The sequence below is a fragment of the Parasteatoda tepidariorum genome, chromosome 5, assembly GCF_043381705.1.
Source record: "Parasteatoda tepidariorum isolate YZ-2023 chromosome 5, CAS_Ptep_4.0, whole genome shotgun sequence".
Taxonomy (NCBI): Eukaryota; Metazoa; Arthropoda; class Arachnida; order Araneae; family Theridiidae; genus Parasteatoda; species Parasteatoda tepidariorum.
In genome coordinates, this window is record NC_092208.1 from 4,105,956 (window position 1) to 4,123,468 (window position 17,513).

Genomic DNA, 17,513 nt, shown 5'->3' on the forward strand with positions numbered 1-17,513 from the left:
CCTGGAAAGGCATATATGCCAGAAAAAATTGAGAGTGGTAAATTTTGACTATGATGAGTTGGCTGCGAACAATAGCATCATGTCAAGTGATGTTAAATACAGTTAACAGGGGTCGGTCTAGGTTTTTCTGAGGAGTGCCTATTTTGTGAAAATTTAGACAAAATTTGTGAAAAATTATAATAAAAAATCAACTCAAAAATACGGTAAAAATATGGATTTATCGTTTCTTAAGGGATACAAAAATAAAATTTTAAGAAAAAGTATTTTGTGAAACTATCGTTTTACCTGAAGTTGAATTTGTGAAAGTACCGTTTTTCCTAAAGGTGAATTTGTGAAAGTACCGTCTTTCCTAAAGTTGGATTTGTGAAGGTACCGCTAAACGGTAGTAAATTCGCTCTGGACAGACCCCTGATTAATCTTTATTCTGTTGGGATGAACTGCGAAAAACAAGTTTTTCTCAGTTTAATAACGCAAAGTCATCAGAAAGAGCGACAAATAATAATACATAAATAAAAATTTAAATGATTTTAGCTTTATTAATTGAAGAACTTAGTGGAAGAAGGTGGTAGGTGACATTTTCAAAACGACTGTAATTATAATGCGAAAAAATTGGCATCCGAACTATTTTATTAAGAATTTATTGGAAATCGGGACTAATAATTCTTTGCCTTATTATTTACTACTGCTCAATTTGAAATAAAAATCATGCAAGCATAGTAAAATTTAATGTAGATTAGTTTGTGAAGATTAAAGTGAAGTCAAGAACAATTCTGTTACATTAAACATACCTGTATTGGTATAACCACTTTATGTTATTTTCTCTCATTCATTAATTCCCCTAAAAATATCACTTACCTGGTTCTTCCACTGAGCTCTTCAAATGTGTTGGTATATGTCTTTGAGTTTTGATCGTGATTTTGTTGAGTTTCTCAGCACTGATTTATTGTTTCTTTTTTTTATTCACCCCGTGCGAAGAACGGGTATTCAGCTAGTAAATACATAAAATGGTAATTTAAAAATTGTTGAGGGTGAAATTCAGTTATTCAGGGCTGATTGTGTTCCGAAAAAAATCTGGATTTCCGGATTTTTCGCTAACAGTGATCCAGAAGTTTCCGGAGATCGAAGGTCCAGACGTTTAAAAAAATCATTGATCACAGAAGTTTCCGGAAATCAAATTTTCAAAAGTGGAACTTAAAAACACAATTTATTTTGTTTGTAAGGGAGAGCCAGATACATTTTTTATCAGTAAATAGTTATAATCATAAACTCAAGAAAGTAAGACATATTTATAAATTTTAATTACTTCTCCTAGAAAAACCTAGTTAAAAATTTTTTCAATTGAAAATTATTATTTTTTAAACTCGGGAAATTTTCCGGAATTTTGACTTGGGCTCACAATCACCCCTGGTTATTACATAATATTACACATTTCGATAAATTTTTATTGTTAAGTGAATGCCCTTTTCAGAATGGAAGCGCCTTGCCTTTTCTTTATTCCGAGGGAGAACTCTGTAATTGAATTGTTGAAAAGTCCAATTCATGTCTTTAGTGTACACGTGGTTGCCTAATCTGTTTAATTTTCTCAAATTTTTTTTCTCCGCTTGATGGAATTTTTGTGTATTTTTTAAAAAACTCATAAAATTAGGGGAAGTTTGAAAAAAAGTCCTTTTCAAAATTACTTATTTTTATCTGTCAACCTCAACCTATTTTAGGCTTTTTCTCGAATGCTCCATCGTAATATGAAATTATGCTTTTTTGCGAATAATATGCTATTTTTATAACTGCTGTGAGTTTGCTAGTGTTACTTCAAGTGTAGCCTATCGAAAGCCAAGCAATGTCTACGCTTATTCTGAAAATGGCAAGAAACATCAATGTGCAGAAAAGCCACAGTTTTGTGAAAATGAAAAGCCTTTGTGGTCTAATTTTTTTATGTTTAAAAACTTACTCCAAGTCATCTGCATTACCTGGGCTTATAACAATTTACAAAAACGGAGAGTAAGGCAGTGATTTTGATAATTTTCCTCTAGGTGAAAGAATGTCGCCAAATTAATGATCTTTAAAAAAGTTTGATAATTTTTTAAATATTTAAATTATTTTTCTGTTGTAAAGCCCAGATAATTCTTCTCAGCAAGATTATATATATAGTTTAAAATCATCACATTGCTTCAAGTGTAAGGTACTTAAAACTATGGCTTTTTTATTTTCCTTGGTGGCAAAACTTCGAAAAACTGCATTAATCAAGTGAGTACTCTGTACTTTTGAAATAATAAAAATGAAATAATAGAAATTATGCTGTTTTCTTTTCAATAATGAGTTAAATTTTTCAATAAGTTTAATAAAAAAAGAAAGGTTCATGAGCAATATATATTTTTTTTATACTTTATTTAAAACCATGACCTGCTTAAACATGCGCAATTAAAATTTTTCAAAAGTGTATCACATGCTTATGGAAACAAATAATACATATGTGGTTTATGAGCTTTAACTGCAGAAAGATGAACTAAAGTAAAAATAATAAAATTTTCTTTTTCCAAATAAATAAATAAATAAAAACTTAGAACTCAATTATTAAATTGAATGTTTTATTTTCATTCAAATTTACTTATTATTTTGATTATCATCTGTATTTGTAGGGTGTTCGTGACCTATTGAAAACAATGCTGGATAAAGCTCACACAATAAAGCCTGCCAACAATGTTGCTGTTATGAATCAACTGCGTGCTGTTCAAAGTGTAAGTAATGAATCCTTTGAAATGCAGGATAAGTGATAATGAGTGCCATGGTTCAAAACAATTTTTTTATAGATTGATTGTTAAAAAGTGTCCAGATCGATTTGGTAAACAAATGTCTGGATATGGGTGCTTGTACTCAACTTAGTACTTAATTATTTTTTTTTATCATTTTGGCAGAAATCAAAAATCAGGTAAAAATCATAAAAAAGCGAAGGATTCTCATCCCTTAATCCTTTCCCCCCTTTTTTTTTTCATTTAGCATTTTCTTTCTTTCCTTGAATCAGAAGGAAAAGAGTTTTTTTTATTTTTAATATTGATTGTTAAAAAGTGTCCGAACCCTTTCGGTAAACCAATGTCTGCATATGGGTCCTTGCACACAATATTTAAATATATTCAATGAAATTAGTATTTTAAACATATTTATAACTAAAATTACTTCCTCCCACACCATATTTATCATTTCCTCACTTTAATAAAAACTTTGAATAATTTTAGTATTTTTTTATAAATATTAAGCGTGATTGCTACGTTTTTCTTGTATAGTACCTTCCACCCACATCTTATTAAAAAAAAAATTCAAAATTTCTTATACAATTTTTGTTGTTGTTTTCTCTACCTGAAAACAGCTTATTTGTAGAGAATGGCCTGAGAATTACATTTCAAACTTGATGTATACAAGAAGAGCACCTATTGAACATTAATGAGGAGTACATTAAAAATTTGCTTATATTGCTTCTGTGTGTGTATATGTATATTTAATGAATACATTTATTACATTTTGTAGTGCACTGATAAAGTAGGACATTCATTTTGTCATTTTTCTTTTAAGAAGAATGTTAATTCCAATTTGTTGTTATTTCAGGTCCTTGAAACCATTTTTGATAGAAATGCATGTTTGCTACCCAGCTATCTGATATTAGATGAACTTCAGAAAAAAGTACTCCCTAAAGGAACATATCCTCACTGGGTAAAATTTTTTATAATTTTTCTCTAGTTTAATTGTTCTTCATTGTAGGTCTACCTCAGTGTTTCACAAAGTGTGTTATACGTACCCCCAGGGGTACGGAAACAGTTTAGTGGGGGTATGTGGCAACTATGCAGTGGGGGTACTATGCAAAATATCTTGCAAAAAACGAAAATTTCAAAAAAATTTTATTTAAAATTAAAGCTAGTCATGAAAATTCCGATTACCAATTTTTCTATTGGCTATTTTTTGCAGAGTTAAGAGTTAATAATTAGTGGTGTTTACAGCCAGTTGTGATTTTTAACTTTTGTGCAATTTTTTTATAGTAAAAAATAATTTTTTTTTTATTAGTGGTACACAGCGTTACGAAAAATTCAGAAAGTGTACGCAGAAGTCATAAGTTTGGGAAACACTGGTCTACCTGATGATACAAGGACCTCCTGAATCTACGTGTGACATGTTTTGGCCCATCCCTTATCGTATTTTTCAACGAAATCGCCGTGGCACTATCGAGAAAAGTTCTTTTTTTCCTACATGCAGCGCTTCCGACAAAATAATTTTTAGGAACAAAAAAATTTATCATGGAAAATGATTTTAGGTGAATTAATTTTCCGAGAGAAATACTATTAAAAAAATTAATAACGAAATTTTGGCCTGTATCGCGATCTGCTGCAGAGCAGTCGTCAATTCTTAGCCAACTTTCAGCCACGTCCTGCGAGAAAATAAATAAGCGAAATAATAATAATTTTAAAAACATCACATAAGGAGACCAATTTAAAAGGTATTCATCTTGTATCCACTCCCAGCTTAAAGAAAGATTCCAAGTTAGAAATCTGCTTAGCTCCTTGGCAATTGTAATTGGAGTGAACAGATGAGGAAGTATCCCCTTTTAAAAATAACTGATTGATTCCCCCTAAACAGCTCCTGTAGAAATGATAAGTGGAAGAGGTGGGTTACCTCCCTCTCTCTTTTAAACATTTTCTTCTCTCTTTTTAAGTTGATTCACATTGTGTTATTTCCATTGAATGGGAGGGCATTCTACCCACTAATATTCCACCCCCAAAGATTATGAAAGTGAAACTCATTTTCGCTTTGCTAATTCCTTCTTGCGAATTTTTTTGGTGCACGCTTAATTATTTCTTATTCCTGTTATTGCTAGTTATTTTGTTATTAGTTATTATTAGTTACTTCGTTATTATTAGTTTTTCCTCAAATTGTTAACTTTAATAAATTATTAAATCTTTTTATTTTTAAATCTTTTTTTTTTCAATAAATTTTTAGCTTAAAATGTTTCATTATATATTTTTTATTACATTGTTTTACAGATTTATGTAATCAGTTGCAGCGTTAATTCTTACGCTAAATATGGTTGAATTATTTTTTTTTTTAATAATAGAAGAATAATTTACTTTCCTAAGATTTGAGATTCTGAAACCTTTTTCTCTCAAACTCCCACTCTCCCAACGCAAAGTTTTTAATGCGCCGCTGAGCATATAAATATATTTTTGCTGTTAATTGCTCTTCTGAAGTAAAACATGACAGCTTTATTTTTTTGTGCGGTGGCAACTGGTAAGAACAACTTTTTTTTATATCGTTTTGTTGCTTTTTTTTTATATCGTTTTGTTGCTTTTTTTTCTGCTGAAAGAGAAAGCTTTCTTCACCTGAACTATTTCTTAGCGCATTTTAGGCTATTCTCTCCCCCCCCCCAAAAAAAAATTTACTTAGAAATTATGTTATTTGATGTATTTAAAAATATTTTGATATTTTGTTGTACTTAACATTATTTTCGGAATTATTTGTTGTCATTAACTTTATATTTTAGTGCGGTGCCAACTCGTAAGAATAACTTTGTTTTATATCGTTTTGTTGCTTTTTTTTTGCTGAAAAAGAAAACTTTTTTCAATGCATTTCAGACCATTCTCTCTCTCTCTCTCTCTCTCTCCCTCCCCATATAATTTAGAAATAAAATTACATTATTTGATGTATTTAATTGTAATACTTAACATTATTTTCAAACCATTTAAAGGTATTATTTATTATGCACGCTTATTCCAAATTAACATGGGTATCAACCATGATTTAATTCAGCCTTGCCTAAACAGTAGGTCTACGGCTGTAAGTAAGCAAACCTTTTAATGGATTTATTTTTTATTTTTTTATAATTTAGAAATTAAAAATTTACTTTATGAAATGAATAAAAAAATTTTATTATACAGATATTCTAAATGGTAATTTAAAAGTCTCTTTTATAAGGATGATGATATGCGTGGTGTAGCAGCTCTTCCGCCAAACAGGCGCTTATTATAACTTTAAATTTTTTTTCTTCTTTTTTATCACTGTGCAACGATGCAGTGCTATCACCAGAAAATGCAGTGGCCCCCTGTGTTTATTTCTCTTCAATAATTTTATGGCCTTTGATTTGAAAAATAAATTAAGTATTACTTACATGATTAAACTTCTTCCAAAGAAGGAATGTACCTTAATTTGCAACGAAAAAAAAAATCATTAAAAATTATTTTTTTTGTGTGTGTGATTGGAAAAAGTGGGGATTATATTCACGTTTATGCTATCATTTTAGATAAGAATCATCAAGAATGGTGTCAGAGCTCAGATAAAAACAATTTTTTTTTTTTTGCAGCATTGCATTCCTCTAAAAGATCATTTTCTAGAAATGTGCAATTGGCTGTCCTATGTTAACAGTAATGACGGAAAGAAATGTTTTCACAATTTTTTTTATTCATTCTAAATTATTCATAAAATTTTATTCATTTTTTATTATTCATTCGTTCTAAAGAACAAAATGATCTGCCTTTTACAGAGCTGTATGCTACTTTGGTTGAGGTCAAATATAAATCTGTGTGTGGTCAATTCTCAAAATCTGATGTAATTAGATATATTCCATAAAGACATATACAGGGTTTTTTAAGTTTGTACTTTTTTTCTTAAAATTATTATCATTGGAACTACGTGTTTACTTAAAATACTTTGAAAAAAATCATAAAGAATAATAAAAATGTTACAAATAAATAAGTAAAGAGCAATCTACATTTATTTTGTTTTTTAAATAAATATATTATCATCTTAATATTTAAGATTTTAGCTTTTTTTTTCTCATATTCTATCATACCAAATGTTCCATTTATGTATATGTACTTTAATATACTTCCAACTATCTATAAATTGTCATTTTTANATTAACCTACATTTTCGTGGATAGGAAAGATTGAAAAAATTATTAGTATTTTTTTTTAATTGATCACTCCGATTCTTGAACAAGAAAAATCGATTCAAAGTATGACAAGCCCGCCATAGACTTTACATGTTAAAAGCAGAATTGAGGAGTCTGCTTGGTGCAACACTTTTCTCCCGGCAACCACGATTGTGGACCCGACTTTCTGATCATTTGAGCGCGCCCCTTGTTTTTTGTTCGCCAAGATGCTATCATTTTAGATAAGAATCATCAAGAATGGTGTCAGAGCTCAGATAAAAAACAACTTTTTTTTTGCAGCATTGCATTCCTCTAAAACCCCATTTTCTAGAAATGTGCAATTGGCTGTCCTATGTTAACAGTTATGACGGAAAGAAATGTTTTCACAATTTTTTTTATGCATTCTAAATTATTCATTAAATTTTATTCATTTCTTTATTCATTTTTTATTATTCATTCGTTCTAAAGGACAAAATGATCTGCATTTTACAGAACTGTATGCTACTTTGGTTGAGGCCAAATATAAATCTGTGTGTGGTTAATCCTCAAAATCTGATGTAATTAGATATATTCCATAAAGTTATTGACATATACAGGGTTTTTTAAGTTTGCACTTTTTTTCTTAAGAAAATTATTATCATCGGAACTATGTATTTACTTGAAATACTTTGAAGAAAATCATAAAGAATAATAAAAATGTTACAAATAAATAAGTAAAGAACAATCTAAATTTATTTTGTTTTTTAAATAAATATATTATCATCTTAATATTTAAGATTTTTTTTTCTCATATTCTATCATACGAAATGTTCCATTTGTGTATATGTACTTTAATAAACTTCCAAATATCTATGAAATTGTCATTTTTATTTTGTTTATTGTTCCTGATAGCATTATAATAATACAAAACAAGTTTAGATATTTTCTTTTTTTTTACAGAAATTTTCTAAGCTCATATCCTCATTCATTGATAGTTTTAGACCAGTTGCTCAAATGGTTTCAGTTTCTGGTAAGAGTATTTATTTTCTTGGTGATAAACTTCATTATATTGTAGCTGTCAAACATGTCATTTATTTTTCACAATCTGTTAAGTTTATTAGGAATCAAGATTTATAATTACTGATTCTTTTAATTGCAGTTTTTATGGAAATCAAAGGTGATGACACAGTGTATGGAAAATCTAAACTTCTTCCCATCGTCGGACATTCTGCCACTCTTGGAAACGTTTGGAAGTTGGATCCCCAGACCGCTAAAGCTAACTTAAGGGGACAACTTCCTTACAATAAAGTAATTTTCAAATAACTCTAAAGAAGAAAATACTGAAAAATATAAAAAGCTGACATTGTCAGAGGGTACCAACTCTGGAAGTCAATTTTTTCTGTCATTTTGATGCAAATTTGTGTAGTAATATTTTCAAAAATTTAGTTTTTTCTCAACTGTTTAAAATTATTAAAATTTGCAATAATGTTGAATGCTTTCAAGAGGCTACTAGTAATTTTGTGAAAATAATTTAGATAATAAAGGTTTTCCTTTAACAGTACTAAATATTGTTAATTTTTGCAATATTGAAGGTAAAATTAAAGAAACGATTAAAAAGTATTAGTTTTTGTTTTCTTTTAGTAGGGCTGGATCGAGACTTACTGAGTTGCCCCAGTTAAGTTTTTCTTTTAACAGATAGCAACTGCTTTCTTGCTTTCCTTCTTTTTCTTTTCTCTTCTTTCTGTGCATTAACTGTAGGCGTAGCTTGTTCAAATTTCAGTTTGGTTAAATATTTTCAGAAAGTTGTGTACTTTGGTTTGTTTGGAATAGGAAAATTTTTAAGTAAGCTTTTTCAACATTGTTTTTCTTTGTTAATTAGTTTATGTAATTTACTTTTGTTACTTCTTTTCTCTCTTCCTGAACTTTTTACAAAACCTAAGGGGTACAGAGAGAGCAATATTTAGACATTTTTCGTGCTCTTTCGATAGAAAAAGTTTTGTATTTTTATGACTTGCAGGAGCTGGTACCCCTTGACGACGTCAGCTTCGGTTGTCATTTATAAATTTTTATTGTTTCCCTCTTTAGAATTTTCTTATGGAATTTCAGCTGCATTGCGCAACTTTCATTTGGAGTTGTAGTTTTTAACTGCTTTACACCTGATTTTTTATTTCTCTTTTTTATTATCTCAAATAGCTCTGTAGTATATTTAGATTTGTTCACAAGTTAATGGCTGAATTTTTTTTTTTAGGAGTTGCAGGAGCCACAAACTTCCCTCTTTAGATATGTTTTGGAGCAACCTTATTCGAGAGAAATGGTTTGCTGTATGTTGGGAGTCAGTAAGCAAGTTAGTATCTGTAATGCATTTAATTAGTTTGAAAGTCACTCAGAAATAAGGTTTTTTCAGATTGGAAAAACCTATCCTTATTACCCACCCAGTGCATACCTGCCAAGCCTCCTATTTTATTAACGAAAACTCCTGTATTTTACGACTATCTCCTGTTTATCTGTATAATCTCAAATTTCTCCGTATTTGTTGAGGAAATTTTAAGAATAAAAGTTTGGGTTATAAAATATCCACTGATTGCAAAAGCACTTCTTTTATTCCTCTACAGATGGTATTCCGCAACAGTACTGTAGTAATAAGTCCGATGGGATGAACTGGGCTCGAATTCCAGCTGGTCGATTCAAATTCCTCATGTCAGCACTGACCACAGTGTTGACGTGAAATATCCTCAGTGGTAGACGGATCATGGGCTAAATTGCCTTTCGGCTAATCGTGGGAGATCTTTGTGGTTTTCCTCTCCATGTAACGCAAATGCGGATTATTTCCATTAAAAAGTCCTCCACAAAGGCATATTTCTCCCAATACTTGATTCAGGAGTTCCTTTGTCTTCTGGATTGGGTTCAAAATTACAAAGTTAGGGATTTGAAGATCAGTAGTCATAAACCCAAAAATTGGGTCTGCTGTTCAACGACAGCTGTAAAATAAAATAAAATATTGTATACGAAGACTCCCCGTGTAGTAAATGGTGACTGGTGCAGTTAAATCTGTGGAGTCGCAAAGTCCTCCACGTTCCCATAACAAGTCATACCTCTGGGGGTACTGATCCAGGAGTTCCCTTGTCTTCTGGATTGGGTTCAAAATTACGATGCTAAGGAGTTGAACATCAGTAGTCATAAACCTAAAAATTGGGTCTGCTGTTCAACGACAGCTGTAAAATAAAATAAAATATTGCATACGAAGACTCCCCGTGTAGTAAATGGTGACTGATGCAGTTAAATCTGTGGAGTTGCAAAGTCCTCCACGTTCCCATAACAAGTCAAACCTCTGGGGGTACTGATCCAGGAGTTCCCTTGTCTTCTGGATTGGTACAAAATTACTGGGCTACAGAGTTGAACATTAGTAGTCTTAAACCCAAAATTGGGTCAGCTCTGTTTAAGGATGGTTATAAAATAATCTAAGTAATTATAAATAATGGTTTAAAAAATCTTCTTTAGATTAAGATACATATACATATTTTTTACTATTATTTTTTTACATATTTTTACTATTACTATTAATTTAGATAAGATTTATATACATATTTTTTACTTCGCTGAATGTAGATGCTTATATTATTTCTTATTGTAAATTTTCTTTTTGACTTGCATGATTATGCATAAAGTATCATAACTTAACTTGTATAGTAAAATCTCTGTTATTTTATTTCTCCAATACTGGCTGGTATGCAAGTGTTATTTTTTTTTCACAATTTATCATTTCCAATCAGTTTTCTTTGCAAATATTAAACCCTATTGTTCTTTGAAAGAATCAACACTGTTTTTTAAATTTACTTTGAAACTTTTTATACAAAATTATATGAAGTAAATCATATTTCAGTAAATTGGTTTATTTTTTCAAACAAAATTTATCTTAAATGAACTACATATGTGACAAAATAAAGCATATGATTAAAAAAAAAACATTTTGCTAAGTTTAATATAAGTACAATTTATATAATATATAAATTGTTTGTAAAAACAAATTATGTCCATTATGCTTGTACATTACACTTGATGCATTAAATTTATCTGGGTGGGTTTATATGCTCTTCAGGGTTCATTAAAATACATATTATAGGCGTAGATATATCACGACACGTAGATATATTTCATACTGGTTAACGCTTTTTTCCACCAGCAAGAAAAATATTGATTCCTCTCGCTCCTAAAAATTACTTCAATATGAATTTTTTCTAACCAAATCTTGTATTTTTGTGTAATTTTATATTGTAATTTTGTGTAACAAGTATTGTAATTTCTATCACATAACTAATTAGTTTTATATTAAGACCAGTTTTGGTTATACCTGTCATTTCAATTAATTATATTATAATGCTTTTTTAAATTCAGGGAAAACATGGAAAATACAGGGAATTGAAAAATCATCTAAAATATCAGAGAAATTTGAGTTTTTCTTTACGAACTGGAAAAATGCAAGGAACTTAGTTTCTTATTTTTGTCTTTTAAAAAATGGTGACCACTCAAAGTGTGATCTATGGGATATTTAAGGATGATACTATTTCATTTACTATAGCATTATTTAAATATGCTCAGCTGTGTTTCCAGCAATTTAAACTAATAAATATAGTTAGCCCAATATAGTTCTCACAAGAGCACAGTAATTGTGTTTCCTCTTTATTTGTGTTTTTTTCTCCAGATTTGAGTGACATTGCCATTTTTCTTTCAGTATTAATAATGACATTTATTTTTTCATATTAATTGCTCTTTTGTTAATTAAATGTAATTTGAACAAAAACAAAACATTATTGTCCAAATATTAATGCTAATTTCCATTTATTTATTGTTATTTTGCTAAATAATGTATGTTTTTTTCTTTGTTTACTTTAAAGACCTTTTAACCGCGAAAATATAATCCCCAGATTGATCAAAGTCCCAATGGTTTCTTCTGTATCCTTATAATACTTTTTACTGAAAAATTTTTTGGTCATTTTTACTTTTTTCCGACTGAAGGTTTAGGTTTTCCCAAATAGGTTTCTACCCAAAGAAATACCAACTCTGATTTCTAGTATGTGTTCTTAACAATTGTTAAGTTTTTTTTTTATTTTTTAATAAAAATTCGAAAAACTTTAAAATGTATTTTTAAAGATAAGACTGTTAATTCTTGTTTCATGTGTGCAAATCTAGCAAAAGCAGCGATGCCCTGTGTTGGAAGAACAATTGGTGGAATTGATTGTGTCGGCCATGGAGAAATCTGAAAATGATGTGGAAGCAATGGAAGATGGTGGCCCAACTCAGTTATTATGGCAGCACCTGTCTAGCCAACTCATTTATTTTGTCTTGTTTCAGTACGCCAGCTTTCCTGACATTATTATGATACTACATGGAAAAGTATGTGTTTGAAAATATTTTTTTCAATAATATTTTAAATAGAATTTTGTATTTAAGAGACAACATAATATTTCTTCTTCTTTTAATGTTTATTTCAGTGACATTATTAATTTTTCAGTTCTCAGGAACAATATTCCAGTAAAACCCTGAAATTTCAGGATTTTTCGTATCTTTCTTACAGGTCTAAATACTTGAAGCAGCGAATGTGATTTATCCGCAAATTTTGCGTTTCTCAGCACCATTGATTTGAATCTTTCCGCAAATCAAAACTTTATAATCTGACTAAATTGTTACTGCAATCTAAAATTTAAAGTAAGAGTGAAGACTTAAAGTAAGAATTAAAGAGTTCCGGAATCTAAAATGTAATTTTTGAAAATTTCAACGAATCGGGTTGAGACGTTTACATGCATGTAATTCTTCTCCCGCCAATTAAATTGTTTTTTGCCATTTTTAATATTTGAAACTGCCGGAATCTGCTAATATCGTGATTCATATTCACGCGATTTTAATATCAAACATCGATTTTTGGATTTACCTTATTTAAATGAGTTCTATATACTTGCAGCTTATATGCAGTAATTAAAACTTATGAATTTCCTTAATTTTCTTTGTTTCACTATTTTTTCTTTTTATCCTTTTTGTCTTTATTGTGCTATGTATATAACTATATATCTGTATTTTATACATATTTTTCATATGTATATATTTCATATATATTTTTTTCTGTATATTTAAAATAGTCATATATTTAAAATTTATTTTTAAAAATATTTTTAATTTGCTATCTAAAATTGCTTACTTTGAAATTATATTATAAGTTAATATTTGTATATGACTATTACAATATATTACAATATATAATTCAAAATATTTCAATTATTATAAAATAAAATGATGATAAATAGTTTTTTTTTGTCTAAGAATTATCTTTGGAAAAATGAATTTTATAATCATTTACTGAAAAGTTTTCAGTTTGTTTAAAAAGTTCGTGGAATATTCCAAAATGCTCAAAAAGTAAAATTAATATTGAAAGTTTAAACTTTTGAACACTCTCCTGCCTAAACTCATGGGACAATATCTTTCAGATCACAGCTCTTCTTCATATTCAAAGAAAATACATAATTTTGTCTGATTTTGTTACTTAAAATATTGTCTGCACTAATTAATTAACAAATTTAAAGTTAGGATTATTAACCTTTAAAGTTGTGCACTTGTACGGGAAAATCTGATCATTAAAATCAGAATTTATTCGTTATATTCACTTTTCTACTTTACGCACCATACATCACTCTAAGCTGGTTTTATTATCAGTAATTAAGGTTATTCGATAAAGCAGGGTTACCGCAGGTGACTAAAATGCGACTATTTGCAACTATTTTTAGCATGAGGGGAGTATGGCAACTTTTTTTGCCTGAAAATGCTCAAAAAAAGCAACTATTTTCAGGTAAAGAAGACTATTGGAAGACTTTTCTGTACTCCTGGCAATGCTTTTTTTTTCGTACAAATTGGATTGAAAAGCTTCTGAACACAAAAGTATCTTTTTTTCTTAAAAAATAAAAAATTCTGAATTGCAAATTTGAGTTATCATTCTTTAACTGGCTCAATTTGTATAGATTCCATTGTAAGTCTATTTTGTTTCTCGATCACCTTTTCAACGGTTATTGCTATGAAATTCTGCACGATTTTTGAAAACCCAATTTTTAATATGATATCACAATGCATAAATTTTGAATATGAGTAATCACTTTTCACAATATATACTATATATATATTTGCTACATCAATTATTGATAAAAAGGAAAACATTTGTACAAAAAGTGTTTTTTTTTTAATGAAAAAGTATTTTTTGAATGAATTCTAGTAATTAAAAGTATTTAATTTTCTGCAAATATACAAAATTTTAAGTAAGACAAAATTTAATTATGCATTAAATAGAAAATAATCGGTTTACAATAAACTTACATTGTGATTTTTCTGAAAAAAATTCATTTTCTATTTCCTAAAATGTTCAACATAATATAGTTTTGAGAAAAAATCCTTCAACATAGAGATTCACATGAACATTATGTGGATATGTAATTCCAAGGGAAAAATATTTTTTCAACGTAACAAGGTTTTCGAAGCATGAAAGTTTGAGATATCGAGAGTATATGGTAATTGTGTGTGTCAGATATAAATATATTTCAAGTGACAGTAAATGAAGATAAATCGCAATTATCTAACTGTATGGTGACGGCAAAATTTATAACAATGGAATGAAGCGTTTGTCTGTGAACAACTTCAGAACCATTTGCGACCTTAAAAGTAAAAGAAGCAATTTTACCTAATAATTGAAATATTTGTTTCAGTTGGTGGGTCGAAATTTCCGCAAAGGAAGAGACCACTTGATGTGGGTCCTGCTACAGTTCATCTCTGGCAGCATACAAAAGAACCACCTGAATGATTTTCTCCCCGTCATGAAACTCTACGATCTCCTGTACCCGGAGAAGGAGCCTTTGCCCTTCCCCGACGTCTCAAAAGCGAGTTCCACTCACGCCTTGGCAGTCACCTCCATCTGGATTCATTTGATGAAGAAAGCTCAATTGGAACAAGTCAGTCTGCAGAGAAGATTACCTGTCGCTCTCACTTCACACTTAGAGTAATTATTATTATTTTTTTTTTAAAGGTTGCAAGGAAAATTTTTGTGGCCCAAAAAGACCACCTCATTTTTCATTTAATGGTCTATAAAAAGGACATTATAGACAACTGTAAATTTGAAGTAGCAAATTTTTCATTATGCATTTACGATTTTGATGCTTTTGTTACTTGCGTACCATATGTCACCAGCTGGCAAGTACCCAATTTATAGTTATTTTTATTCATAGATATGATATGGTCAGTCGTAATTGCGATAAAATATTGTTTTCAATTGTAATCTATCGTTCAAAATTTGTATCTTAATTTTCTGATGTCTGCCGACGATGAACAGTTCTTTGTTTTTTATTAATCAGTATATGTATGTCAATAAATGACAGATTATCAGAAATATCAGATATGAAAATAAATAGCAGATTACATGACAATGTTTGTTTAAAGCATTTTTAAATCATTTCAGTACTATATAAAGAATTTTTGGTTCTTCCTTCTCAAAATAATTTTGAAAGTAAGATAAGTTATCTTTCTTTTTTTTTGTTGATTTAAATTTAATATTTTTTTAAGAAATGAATCAAGTGAGTAAAATGATGAATTGAGTCAATGATGATTAAATTGTTCATAATCTATCATCAAAACATTTTTTTTTAAATTCTTGATTTATTATACTTTTTTTTTGTTTCCATTTTATCTGCTGGAGAAAAAAAAACTCTTGTATTTTAACTATCAATGTGCTGGGGTCAAGTATGTAATCTTTTTTAACAAACAATTTATACGCAGAAAATATATTGTTTTTTAAAGAAAAATATTTAAAACCCCATTGTTTTTATGCTTATTTCTTAATTTTTTGGTGTCTGTTGACAATGAACAATTCTTTGCTTCATTGTTTTTTATTAATCCATATATATATATGAAAATAAATATCAGATTTTGTGACAATGTTTGTTCAAAACATTTTTAAATCATTTTAGTCCTAAATAAAGATTTTTTTGTTCTTAGTTCCCAAAATACTTTTGAAAACAAGTTAAGTTACCTTACTCTTTTTGTTGATGATTTAAATTTGGTATTTTTTTTAAAGAAATAAACCAAGTGCATAAAATCATTACTTGAGTCAATGATTAAATTGTTCACATTCTTGCATCAAAACATTTTTCAGTTTTTTTTAAAAAATTTTTATTTTTTAAAAAATTCTTGATTTTTTATAATTTTTTTTTGTTTCCATTTTATCTGGTGGAATTTTTTTCTTTTGTATTTTAACCGTCAACGCGCTTGGGTCAAGTATGCAATTTTTTTAACGAATTTTTAACTGTCTTTTAAGCAATTTAAAAAATTATATATATATTTAAGAGACCATTGCTTTTTATGCTTTTGACTCTTACTGAGGCCTTTTAGTGAACTTGCTCAGAATTATTAGAAAACTTTTACTATGAATATTACCTATACAAATTGTCTTTTTTATGATTTCAGGTACCTCCAGTTGAGTTTGAACGACGAGGGACTGTTGCACAGCCTGAATTCAGACTACAGGGTGGCACTGTTGTGCAATGCGTATAGTACTAATCAAGAGTGTTTTACAAGACCTATGGGAGTTCTGGTGGAAGCAGTGCAGGGAACTCAAAAGCAGCAATTGAGTAGTGCAGGGGCAGCTGTACAGGGTCCTATAAAACCATTGTCTATGAGTGTACTAGATTCTCTCACTGTCCACACCAAAATGAGGTACATAACTATTGTTTTAACAATGAATATTTTTAAATCTAAGTGATTTTGAGAGATTGAGTTGCACAACCTGAATTCAGACTACAGGGGTGGCACTGTGGTACAATGTGTATAGTACTAATCAAGAGGGTTTTACAAGACCTTAGGGACGTGGTGCGTAGCTTTTTGAAAAACTGCTTATCTTCGATTTTTGTTTTTTAAAAGCCCTTAAAGGTGCTTTTCTCATTGAGTGTTTTTAAAAAGTGCCTTATTTTCCCTTTTCGATAGAGAATGTCGATTTTTGTCGTCTATTTTGTAAAAGCGTGCTTTTCACATTGTTCTATTCAACGTTTTCACAATTCATTCAGCCACAATCTATTTTGGTGTACCGTTGGCCGTTAACATATGAAAGTGCCAATCACTTTGCAGGTTTGATGAAATACTTACGAGTCTGCACGTGCGTCTACTAAGCTGGGTTCGGTGAGATTCTTTATCTATACTTTTTTTTTTGACAGCAAGAATTATGAATAGTGAAATGTTGTTGTGTAGAAATAATCAGTTCAGGAAGTCAAACATATTTCTTGAGACATTTCAGTTACGCTAGGAACAAGGCAACTGACGTTCTCTCTTGAAACATTGGAGGTTTTATAGATACAGTACGACCTCGAAAATCCGGACTTCTGAAATCCGGAAATCTCTAAAATCCGGACTCATACGTCCAGTTCCTCAGAAAAAATTTCAAAAGAAAAAATTTAAAAAAAATCGCTTAGAATAAAAATTTTAATGCAAAACCACAACTCTTCTCCAACAATGAAGCAGTAGATGAAGAGGTAGAGGTGGGGTGTGAATGAAAGCTCATAGCTGATAAGGAAATTCCAGTCATTCTTATCAGCTCTGTATAGATAACAAAGAA

The 17,513-nt window shown here is 29.6% G+C and overlaps 1 protein-coding gene across 1 annotated transcript in view; it reads left to right on the forward strand.

Moving 5' to 3' along the window:
* LOC107436274 (mediator complex subunit 23) overlaps window positions 1-17,513 on the forward strand; it is a 67,325-nt gene that overhangs the window by 12,692 nt on the left and 37,120 nt on the right. Inside the window, exons 5-12 of the mRNA XM_071180875.1 lie at window positions 2,634-2,732; window positions 3,595-3,699; window positions 7,844-7,913; window positions 8,043-8,191; window positions 9,132-9,227; window positions 12,071-12,274; window positions 14,623-14,912; window positions 16,373-16,621. Coding sequence (XP_071036976.1) covers window positions 2,634-2,732; window positions 3,595-3,699; window positions 7,844-7,913; window positions 8,043-8,191; window positions 9,132-9,227; window positions 12,071-12,274; window positions 14,623-14,912; window positions 16,373-16,621 — 1,262 coding nt within the window. The remainder of the gene's footprint in view (window positions 1-2,633; window positions 2,733-3,594; window positions 3,700-7,843; window positions 7,914-8,042; window positions 8,192-9,131; window positions 9,228-12,070; window positions 12,275-14,622; window positions 14,913-16,372; window positions 16,622-17,513) is intronic.